This window comes from Pholcus phalangioides, unplaced genomic scaffold (genome assembly GCF_987345545.1).
Source record: "Pholcus phalangioides strain wild (caught in Gottingen) unplaced genomic scaffold, Ppha-v1.0 ptg000004l_1, whole genome shotgun sequence".
Taxonomy (NCBI): Eukaryota; Metazoa; Arthropoda; class Arachnida; order Araneae; family Pholcidae; genus Pholcus; species Pholcus phalangioides.
The window spans coordinates 44,429,285-44,441,777 of NW_028301597.1; the positions used below are offsets into that span (position 1 = coordinate 44,429,285).

General features: G+C 34.0%; 1 protein-coding gene across 1 annotated transcript in view; it reads right to left on the minus strand.

Moving 5' to 3' along the window:
• Nucleotides 1-3,190: 3,190 nt before the first annotated feature.
• Mtr4 (exosome RNA helicase Mtr4) overlaps nt 3,191-12,493 on the minus strand; it is a 42,042-nt gene continuing 32,739 nt past the window's right edge. Inside the window, exons 18-24 of the mRNA XM_089231561.1 lie at nt 9,218-9,328; nt 8,272-8,364; nt 7,863-7,958; nt 7,445-7,608; nt 6,066-6,391; nt 5,787-5,891; nt 3,191-3,536 (exon numbers count right to left, since the gene is read on the minus strand). Coding sequence (XP_089087687.1) covers nt 3,484-3,536; nt 5,787-5,891; nt 6,066-6,391; nt 7,445-7,608; nt 7,863-7,958; nt 8,272-8,364; nt 9,218-9,328 — 948 coding nt within the window. The 3' untranslated portion in view covers nt 3,191-3,483. The remainder of the gene's footprint in view (nt 3,537-5,786; nt 5,892-6,065; nt 6,392-7,444; nt 7,609-7,862; nt 7,959-8,271; nt 8,365-9,217; nt 9,329-12,493) is intronic.

Here is a 12,493-nt window from a genome sequence, read left to right on the forward strand (position 1 = left end):
GTAGTAGCGTTTTGCACCTTTTGATTGACTTCATTTGAGTGATGACGTCATTTTGAGGTGAAACGAATGTGACTAAAGATTGCAAGGTCACAAACGCTCACTGGAAAAACTACGAAAGATAAGCTATAAGGATAAAAAGCTTCTGGCGGATGTTTCATCATCCGAATTGTTTTGATCATTGAACTTCTATTTTCATCACAGAAAAAAGCAATAATGGGTGAAAAAAAATTTAAAAAGTGCTGCCATCTCTATTAATCATGATAAACAACTAGTTTTCCTGAAGTTGTCACATCGATCAATAGATGACAGCACGAGTTCTACTTTCTGGATCTCTGTTCGTTCAATGTTCATGATAGCCATCGATAGATGGCAGTAATCACCAATAAAAATTTAATTTTTAATTCTTTATCTACTGCATTGTGAAAATAATAAGAAAATAAATTAAAATTAAATTGAAGTTAATTAATTGGTTGGTCCTTCTAGTTCTTGATGAAAGACAAAAGTCAAAAAGGTTTTTCAAACAATAAGTTGGTACAAAACATCTAACCTGGTACTTAAAAGTGAATTCAGTAGATGGATTTCTCTCTTCAGAGTTTTAGCAATAAATTTCTATGAGGAAATGTGATTCCCTCAAATTAATTCATAAAATTTGGAATATCAAATATAATTGTTTGAATGCAATACCGTGGACGTGGTACGCCAGATTACAAGATGGTCTTTGAAAATGTCAATGCTTCCAAATCATTTGAACCCACTATACGCCGAATTTTTACAAAGAAAGTGTCATAAAAGCCAAAAATGAAATTTATATATGAAGTTATATAATATTGTGTATTTAAAAAATTTACTGAAACCAGTTTGCATAAATAACAAAAAAGAAGAGCGAAGCTATTGTTTCCACTGGAGTAAAAACAGGTTACATGGGGTGTGGGGAGGGGGCATATTCTTCAATAAGAGGTCAACAAAATTCCCACCTTCCTCAAGCTTTTTAATAATTTCATTTACTTCTGACGAGATTTAATGTTTTATGCTTTCATTTCAACTGCAATGACATTGCACACACAAGAGAAACAACAGATACAGACAACACACAAATGAAGCAGACCGAGAATCAAATCAAAGCAAAGACTGAACTGTTTTGACCCAATGTGTTGGAACAATAAAGAATATTCTCTAATCAGCAGATGCATGCAAAGACATGTGGTAACATTTTTTTCTTTTCTACACATCCACAAGGAACCAAAAACCCTCATAGGTAAGATATTTATAGGGGGCATATAGTATGTACAGTCTACAACAGTGAAATCTTCAATCATATTTAGAAAAATTGATGGAAGTATAACAAACATTATACAGAAACAAACGACGTTCAGTTCACAACACGGGCACTCCAACATGTACCAATTCATTAGAAGTTCCGCAAAGGAATATTGATGAGGTGTATGTCTGGTTTAGTATATAGTGGTAGTATTATATAGTCCCTTGAGGCCACACGTGCAGCGTATGCAGAGGTATTTTTTCATTTTGCTTCCTCTTTGTTTGTTTTGGTGTTTTTATCTTGTCCATGTACTTGTTGAACATGCACAAATATTTTTTTTTCTGTAAAAAACTGGTCCGTGAGAGAATAAAAAACTGGCAAGAAAACGACAGATTACTGGACAGGCTGGATTATTGAGTCAAGTGTATTGAAATCATAAGGACAATTACTATTAGTCAGGGCTGGAGCAAATAGTGCGTTTATACCAGCCAGTAAATTTTAGGAACCACAAAACGGGATAAAAAGACTTCGATTTTAATGTTCGTCTTGACTTGATAAAATTTGACATTAACAAAGCAAATAGCTTAAAATTCTGTCCAAGACCTCAAAAATTCAGACATAGAATCATCTAGCTTAGAATTTCCCCACAGAACCCCTCTTCTCTCTCCCAAGTCAAGAGAAGGAGACAGTTGGATCTAGTGCTGCAGGTTCTGGACCAGAGGGGGGGGGGGCTAAATGTTTTTTTAATTATTCAGGATTACATGAGGGAGGTAAAATGCATGCTTGCTCGGATGAAAGCAGAGGTATCTAGTAGCACCCTGAGTTGATAATTGGCTCTCTAGCCCTGACAGACTCCCTTCCTCCAAAATTTAAGTGCAATTTAAATGTAATTTTTTCGCTGGGAAGAGAACATTATTTCATTCATTTTCAATACAGCCATATAGCTCACTTTTTCCAGGCTATCAGCACACGGCAGCGCATTGCTCTTATAGATCAAGTGCAGCCAGTGTCGTCTTAACACATAGGGCCCCTCCCACAGCCCACAGCCTCAAGTGTGATAAGGGACATTATTGTGATAATGAGATTTTGTGCTATTTTCGAGAGAAAGATTTAAGATTAGGGGCTATAATTTTCAAGAGTAGGATCAGGATAAAGAAAGCATAAGCAGGCACTTTCAGCTAATTAGGAGCCCTAGAATAGAACTTTGTCTGGGGGGGGGGGGGGCATGGTGATGGTAAGCTGGCCCTGACCGCAGCTGCCTTAACAAATGGCAATTGCGGTTGCTAATGCAAGTAGAAACCAGACTGGCCGCACGGTGCCACACCAAACCAAAGAAAAATTGATTTGGAAACATAGTTGAATACAGTGAGGGTGATTCTGAGGATACGACAGAACTAATGAAACAGAGGCTTGGGAAATATAAATATATGCTGAATCTAACATTCTAATCAGTGCCATAACTAACCATTCCTGTGTAAGAATATTCAGTTAGGCCCCATCTGGCTCATTCTCGGGCCTAAATGGACCATTTTGGCCGCCCTTTTTAAGTGGGCCCTGTGCCAGTGCACCTGCCTAGTTACGGCACTGGTTCTAATGAGTGAGAAATTTGCTTGAGCCAGCGAACTCGTTTCCTGAAATAAATCAGTTAGCCTACTCTTCATCCCGTAAAACATAAAATGACGTACAGGCAGTTAACGCTGAAATTGAGAGAAAATAAAATTTTTGCCTAATATCAGGAGAAATTTTTACAAATTCCAGAGAGTGGAAGAAAACTGTAAAAAATTAAGAATGGCTAAAAATATGTCCTACCTAAAATCAGGGGAGTTGGCAAGTCTGCTTTGGCAAATACTGATCATGAAAACATGATCAGCCATCTCATTCCAAAAATGATCATTATTCAAGCATTATAAATGATTTCAATACTAGCATTGCTCCATAAAAAAAAAAGTAATTTAATGTCACTTTCAAATAAACATGCAATTTTTTTTTAACTTACAAAAAACTTCAATGTGAAGCGGCTGTACAATACTCGAATAGTTTCATATCCACACATGACATGATTGATGACCTTGTCAAAAAAAAATGAGATAAAATAAAGATTTTTAAATACAATATCAGGAATAATGAACATCTATTTCAAATGTCCGAATTGGGAAAAAAAGTGAAAATCCTGCTTTATAAAAGAATGCATTGTCACAAACACCATAAATTGTCCACCAAGGATATCACAGGTACAGACTGGCGGCGAAAGCAATGTCTCTCTTTATGCATTTGATTGCTGAAATAAATAAAATGAAATTGGATACTTCACTTAAACAGCATTATGAAAACTATGAAAAATTAGTGTCTTGCAATTGCACACTAATCTGTCACAAAATTAATGTCAAATTACAATTCAATTCCATATGGGTATATCAGGTAATTGCATGTACATACAATCCAGAGCAACCCGAGCATTGAATTGAGGCACCACTGTAGCCAGTTGCTTCATAAATTATATTTTGTCAAATGCTTCGAGATATCAACGTACAGTCAAATCTTGATAAATCAAATGTGCAGCAGTCAACAAAATCTTTGAGTTATCATTAGTTCGACGAGTGGAAAAAAGAAAGATTTATTAAAATAACAGCGCTATTTAAGAATTACCAGAGATGAAAAAATAAGAAAAAGATAAGTTATTCTAATTCAATCATAATATTTAATTATTAAATGAGAATGTTTAGAAATAAATATTACACGTACATACAGTATTATGGAAACGGATGCATACGTGAGATATTTGTAGAAATGAAACGAATCATAAATAAAATGTATGCGAGATTATTTTCTGTCAAAAAATACAGTGATTTCTGTCTCTCTATTTTTGTCTTTCTTTTGTGAGAAAGCCAAACACTTTTGGCATGCAGGTAAATAAATCCACCAAATGAATCTACCAAATTTTACTGCTAAATACTGAATTCTATCGCTCAATGCTATTTTTTTAAATTTCTCTCATTCCGAAAAACTTTGAATCAAAGGAAGAGAACTTCGAGTTAAGGGAAAGTTTTAACACTATAAAATGGAAAAAGCTCTGGATCTGAGTGAAAACTTCAAACAAAAAAGAAAAAAACCAGCCAAGTTGTTTAATTCCGAATTTGGAAAACAAACGACAGCTGACATAACAAGACAAGCAACACATAACAAGCATTCCACAGAAACAAACTTCTCATTAGGTTCATAAGCCATACACACACATTCCTACATGGACCCATTCATTAGAAATTCCGTAGAGGAATATGGATGAGGTGCATGTGTGGTTTTGTACTATTAGTTCAATTGGCATCAGCTTTGCAGGAAGAGTGAAGGAAGTCCCAATTGATATACCGTATATACTCATGTATAAGCCAAGTTTTTTTGTGAAAATTTTTTTTCCTCAAGTGGGGCGAGGAATCGGCTTATAATCGGGTCAGGTTTTGATGAGAAAATATCAACCCTCGCAATCAGTAGTCATTTTTGTAGCAGTGTTTGAGAAACCAGCATTATTGTTATGGGATATGTTCAAACCCCACAGAACCTATAATGTCAAAGCCTAAGCAAAGAAATAGAAAACATCATTGGCTTTGATACCAGGTGGGCTAACGTTGATTGTACAGCCTTTAGATGTGAGCATCAACAAGCCTTTCAAAGACTATTTGAGGAATTCGGGGATCGAATGGATGAGTTCCAATGATAAAAAAAACTACAAAAAGTGGTGTCTTGAAGAAACCTGACATTGGCCTAGTGTGCCAATGGGTACATAAGGCGTGGAATTTTGTTTCTGCCGATCCTTCACAAAGTGTTGTATCAGCAATGCGATGGACGGAACTGAAGATGATATCCTTTTTGAAAGTGACAATGGCAATGACAGCCAAGATGAGGATAAAAACGAAGATGCAGCACCCCCTATGATGATCTAATGGATTACGATAAGCTTTGAGACTCAGAAGAAACGGATTGAAAAGTGTGAATCATTTTCTATTGTAAATTTTCGCAAGCTATTCATTTTGCATGAAAATATAATAATTTTTTTTCTCTAAAATGCACAGATTTTTTTTGGGGTAGGCTTATGCACGGGATTTCAATTTATTGCGTTTTTGGTGGTCCTGAAGTGGGGTGGGGGGGTCGGCCGGCTTATATACGAGTCGGCTTACACATGAATATATACAGTAATCCAAAAATTTATTAAAAGCCACCCTGAAAGGATATTTTCTGTAATCCAATTAAAAGGTCAATGCGTACATGTGGAAAATTATTGGTGATAAACATAGTGCAGGGCAATTTTGAAAAATGTTTTTTGTATGTACACAAAACAAATGCATTATGTACTTGCAAAAACAAAGATGGAAATATGAATTTACAAGATTTGAATTGCATTTTAATTGACGACAAAATATTTTTTGCCTAAGGCTTTAGGAATGAACAAGTATGATTGTGTAGTATAAATAGAATTATTAAAAAGTTTTGCTAAACTCAACACAAATCTATGTGAATCTATTAATGAATAACTTACCTTCTGAAAATTTGTTTTCTAGTTCTGTGTTTCCTGTAGCCTTGGCTGCTTGACACATCTGTCTTAGGAGTTCTTCTACTCTACGCAAACAACGGATAATACTACCTGAAATGGGGAGAAAAATTTTGAAGTATCTCAAAATTATTTTGAAAATAAAAAGTACAAATAATATTTGGAATAAGAACATGATGAATAAAACTGTTACGGTAACTGATGAACATAAACATTATTGGTATTATCTTTCTGTTGCAATAAGAGAACAAATTTTATGATACATACCTTCAAAGACATCAGTCATTTTACATATATGGGAAAATGACTTTCCTTTGCTCCATTCATACATAACGTCCATCAGATGTGGTTTGAAAGATTGAACATAGTCACTAACTTCCACCTCGAGCCTACATTCCTTACTGATTTTAGCAATTTTGCTAGCTATGTCTTGCATGTGACGCAATGGTCCCGAGAGATCTTGAGCTAGTTTTGGCATCTGGCTTGATTTTTCTTGAAACACAAAACAGCTCAAAAGTGCAGTCGTCTGATGAACATCCAGGTCATTGAATGTACCCGTGAACATCATTTCAGTCAACAAAAGTTCATCCGCACTTAAAATAAATAAAATTGCATTTAATATTATGGTAAAAAAAAAAAATGTATGGATAATTGCTATACAAAAGAAATAAATTGCATCATTTTTCTCTGAATTCTTTAGCCAAAAAATGATAAAATTATTTTTAATACAATTTATGCACATGAAGCAAATTACAAAGCAGTCAAATTGCCTCTTATTCACTCTTAAATAAAGTCAATTATAAATAAATTATAAAAAAAATATGGATATTACAAATTTTCATTCATGATAAATATTTATTGCATTAATATTTATTTTTCATTCATAATTAATATTTATTTTTCATTCATAATTAATATTTATTTTTTATTCATAATTAATACTTTTATGGCTTTGGATTTATTATGGTTTTTAGATTTGTCATCTTTGGCCTTCACTTCCTTCATTTCCAGTGAACTTGCTTATCTATGCTTATCAAGCCAGTATGGATATAATTAAAGTTTGTGTATAAGAAATATTTTTTGCTGTTTTTTCCCCAAAATTTTAAAATATCTTGCAGAATTCCTTCCTGATCTCTAGATACTTTGGCAGCACCCTAAATTGACCTAATACATTTTTGAGAAAGACTTTTTGGGTATTATGCCAAAGCAGCCTTTTGAAAGAAAAGTTTTTCCTCTCAGGAAATTTAACCCAAGTCCTCTTGCAAACCAGGCAAGTGTACTTACCAATATACCAAGACACAACATTCTTCCTTACAACAGTGTTATATGAAAATTGATTATTACTGCAAAATATTCAAACATCAAGTAATTGAATTGAACTTTGATGGATTCTGAACAGTTAGCAAGCATTTTACTATGAATATTTGTTTGTACAATACAAGGAAAGAGTAATTACATAAAAGTTAAATTTTTCCCTGGAAAGGTGCACCACTTAAGCTTAACAATTTATTTTTCTAATTGGGACACGTGAACAAATACAGTAAAAAAAATATCAATTTCTCATTTTTAAAAAGCAAAAACCAACATTCATGGTACTGAATTATCATAATAAACATCTCTCTCTCACATGCTTGTGAGAACATTACCTGCTTATCTCACATGCAACACGTCCCTTTGCCTGGATTACATCGGTTGCCGAGCAAAATCCCAGCCGTCTGAGAACCCTTTTTCTACATTTGAGATCCTCCATTTTCACAAGAGATTTAGCTTCTTTCAATTTTGCCTTCACTTCCTTCATTTTCGAGCCAATCTATTACAATGTAAAAAAAACCACTTTTCTAAACACAGTTTTTAAATTTTATTTACATCCTCTTTATCCATGAATGGAACAACAATTTAATGAATCACATATCGATTACCTCACCTCTTATTTGAACATCTTTACCCACAGACAAATAGCCATGTAACTATATAATTTTCTCAGATTTTTAAAAATAATGCTTGCTAATTTAAGCAAAATAAATTCTGTAGTCAAATAAGATATATTTTCAGATCCATATTTACCTCCATTTTTTTTCTGTAAGTACTGACAGAATCCTGAATACATGCATCATCTTTCAATGGGTGTTCCTTCAACCGAGAAACAAACATACTTTTCCTCTGTAATGATCAAAATAAAAGTAAAAATTCATATTAATGTCATAAAACTAAAACATTAATTGGTTTATGCCATCCGATTTTATAGAGATAAATAGACAAGGTATCTCATACAATCGATTTTGAGATATTGCAACATCAAAATGCTAGAATATCTCAAAACTAAAATAATGAGGGAAATTAGAATACAAGCTACAATATAAAAAACATAACCCTAACAAAATATATACTCAATAGAATTGGTAAATAATAAATAGATCTTCTAAATAATCAATTTTTAAACCAAAATGGACAAAAATGATGAAATCAAACTCACTTTTAATAAATCACGCAGGTTACTGTCTCTTATCTTCATATCAGCTATTGGATCTAATAAGGGTAGTCCGTTGGGGAACTTTAATTTGATTTCCTAAAAGTGAAACAAAAAATTTACATTTTTATGTCAAAAATGCAGGCAATAAAACACTCAACATACTAATATAGGAATAAATTCCTTAAACGCTACTAAGGAATTTTTGTGCAGATGCCTGGTAAGTAGGAAATAATGTATGTACTGGCTGATTACTTAATACCCCTTGCCACATTTTACTGGTGAACCGTTATATCCAAATAATGTGCAGAACTCAGATCGGACATTCATATTCCGTTCAAGTATTACGTTAGCAAATTTTGATCCCCCCCCCCCCCACTTGTGCTAAAATATAAAAATATAAAATATACTAAAATATAAAAACAGACTTTTTATATGGACACCCTGTCCTAAAAAAACCAGTTAGAAAGTTGTTGCCCTGTTTCTTCTGAGGCCAACAAAAAAAATTTCACGTTTCGAACAAAAAAAACTAGTGGGGCTTCTTTTCCTATTTATGCTGTTCTTTCACAACTTTCCTCTGATTTTGAATTCAAATATCACTGTGAATACTATACTTAGAAACATGGGGGTTTTTTTTTTTGGCCTCAGGAGAAACAGGGCAACAATTTTGTATTTGGGCTTTTTAAAGAACAGTTTCCGTATAAAAAGTTAGTTTTTGTATTTTAATAACTATGCAACCCTCATAACATGAATGACATACGAGTTCTATGTATTATTTGGATAATTTTTCTAAATGGAAGTATGCCACTAGGATCAACGGTTTGCCAGTAAAATGCAGTAAAGGAGAATTAAGTAATCAACTTGCATACACACTAATCTTTAAAAAACCATTAAGTTACTATTTTAGTTTTTTTGGATCCAATTGCAATTTAAGTTTCAATTTTCAACATACCTCTAGAATTTTTAGAACTCTCATTCTACTTTCTTTGGGACGCAAGTCATGAGGATAAAATGAGATGACAGTGCTCAATTCTCGTATCATGTTCAGAGCAACAGGTATTACCTAAGATAAAAAAAGTGAAAACAAACTTTCAGAGTTATTCACCGAAAAATATAAATTTTCCGTGATTTCCTGCTCTGAGGCATGAATAAGATTAACATTAAGATCTAACATTTACCAATTCATTAGAAATGCCTAAGAGGAATACAACAGAACTTTGGTTTACGAGCATAGGCCAAATTCATTAGGTGAATGTGCTTGTAATCAAAAATACTTGCTTTATGAAATCGAACTTCCCCATTGAAAATAATAGAGACTCAAATGATTTGTTCCACAACAGTCTCTTTGCCATTTTTCTCAAAGATATAGTGTAGGCTGATTTATTTTAAATTATTGTATTTTCACTAATTTTATGCTGAAGGTTGGAGTATTTACAAAATGATACAGAAGTGCAGGGCTTCAGTTTGAAATCCTTGCTTATATTAACACACAAGAGAGTGAGACAGTCTTTCATATACTTGTGAGCTATAAACGTCATTCCCATGGTCAGTGACGTCTCAACGAATGGGCCCAAATCAAACAAGGTCCCCTAAACTACTATTAAAAAGTTTCATCAGGGAAGGCTCAAGCTCCCCTGCCACCCAGAAGCAAAGTCTCATGTGTCACCCTCTAAAGACCTCCTGGTGGGAGGCTGAAAAGGCTTTAGCCTAAGTGACTCTGGGATAAACCTGCATTTTTTTATCAATCCACAACTGCAGACCATTGTTCACCAAACAAAATACACTTGACCTTATTTTGAGCTTTTGAAGAAACTGTCCCATTATTTTATCTAGGGTTATCTCACCTCTTAATTATGTCATATAACTTTATCCACATTGCAGCTCTTATTGATGAAATATCATATTTTCCTTCCTTTTAGAGTTGAATTTAATTGATCTCCCCATTGGAAATAATAGACTCAAATGATTTGTTCCACAACAGTCTCTTTGCCATGATTTTTCTCAAAGATATAGTGCAGACTGATTTAAACATACAGTTGAACTTTGTTACTGCAAAAATACCTAATCCAAAATGGGCCTGGGCAGAAACTAGAAGTGTGTGTATGTGGGGAGGGCTTCTGGTGCTTCAGGCACTGGACAAGTGAGAATCAGAATTCTTTCCTTGACTTCATTTGACCATTCCAGAAAAATTACTGGTTGGAGAAACCAAAATACATAAGTGCTCCATGTGATAGTCCTTTTTTTCTGGTATTACAACTACGGACCAATACCTTCTACATAGATTACATTACATCACACACATTGTGCCCTGTCTGTTCTCTGAAGTATTCTCAACATTTTCATTGCCAAGGTATGACTAGAAAAATGTGTAAACACATGGTGTCGTGAGTTTTTATTATTTCAAAACTTTAAAAATTTATGTGTCTAAACAAAAAGCTATGCTGCTGTACGGGTGCATCACAACCCCAGCAGCCTCACTTAAGCCACCACTGGGTTCCCTCAATACAACACATCAGGGTTTAAGCTGGATAAAAAATTCCTTTTGCAAAAAAGCAAAAATGGGGGAAAAAGCTTTAGCAAAATGCTACAATGCTAATGTAATGATTCATGGTTGGATGTCTACTCATTGTGTACCTCCTGTATGCATTTTTGCGAAAATGACTACTACTTTTTTCGCATTTTGCAAAAAATGTGACCGTAGCTCAAACCCTGCAACACATATGCATACAATATGATTTTTATATAATTTGGTCTTTCATTAAAATAATAAAAAGTTCTCCAAGAAATGCTTGAGCCTCACCCTTGAACTCATTAAGGAAGCCTTGCCCACAATAAGTAAAAAGCAAACCGTTGGCTTTTTAGTTGCAATCAAAATCAGAATATGCAAAGCCTTATATAGACTAGTGCTCTATTACTTGCAATGCAAAAAATATATTCTGTTTATCAAGTCAAAATCTGTCCGAAAACTTCCGCTTGTCTTGCAAAACACTGTTGGTATATCAAATCAAAATTTATTTTAAAAAATTTTGCTTGCCTTGGGAATCACTCATAATCTGAAATTTCACTGTATTTGCAAGGAGCATGAGCAGTTTTTAATAGTAGTAGTAGTAGAAAATATGTAAGCCTATAACATAGCTGCCAAGTCTCCCGAATTTTTCGGGAATCTCCCGAATTTTACCTTCATCGCTCGACATCCCGAAAAGTTCTTAAATCTCCCGAATTTTTACGAAAATCAAAAAAATCCCTAATTGTCCCTTAAAATTCTCTACTTCATTAAAAAAAAATCCCCGCTTATGAAAACAATCCCTAAGGAATTTCTTGTGGGGTAAGACGCCTTCATATACTCATATTCATATACTTCATATACTTCATATTCTGTATTAAGGAGTTCTATTGTGGGGCATCTTTTTTTCCCTTTCGAAATGACGTCACACGTCGTAAATGGGGAAATTCCCTTTTTAAGAAAGTTTTACAAACCCTCTGATGGTAACAAGAAAGTTGTTTGTCTTATCGTGCAGGGAAATGACTTAGCAGCCAATAGTCCTGGATAATAATTGAAGATTATACTCACGCGCATGTGGTCAAAATTTCTTTTGTTATAACGTGCGATATAACAAAACACGAATACTGATAAGCAAAAACATATTTAATCTATTTTAAAGATACTTATTCCGATGAATTTCCTTTCATCAAACGTTCCAGAAGAGGGCCGACTTTTCCTTTTTGTACAAGTTGTGTTACGGACATAAACATCGGGCATGGAAAGACTACCATCATCAGTCGTGAAGTGAAAAAAAAAAACATCAAGCAAGTGTCACAAAAAGTCAGTGTTCTTCAAAAATTGACGGTGTTTTCCTTCATCTTCCGATGATTTTGGGGTCATTCGCGGAGAATGTTTGTTCACGGCGTTTCTGATTGAACACAATATTTATTTTTACATCATTGAAGTTTTGGCCCCCAATTTCACTTGTTTTTTGCGTAGGAATTTTATTCCCAAGGGTTTAACTTTTATGTGTGTAAAATCCCTATTTTAATTTGACTTCAGTTTTTGAGTAGGGATTTTATTCCCTACGCTCTAACTTTTATATTTGGAAAATCCCTATTTTATTTGGAAAAATCCCTATTGTATTTATTAGGGAGTGGTTTTAGCATAAAATACGGGTGTGCGTGAAAATCTCCCGAATTTTCATTTTCAAAAGTTGGCAGCTATGCTATAATTAAATCATTA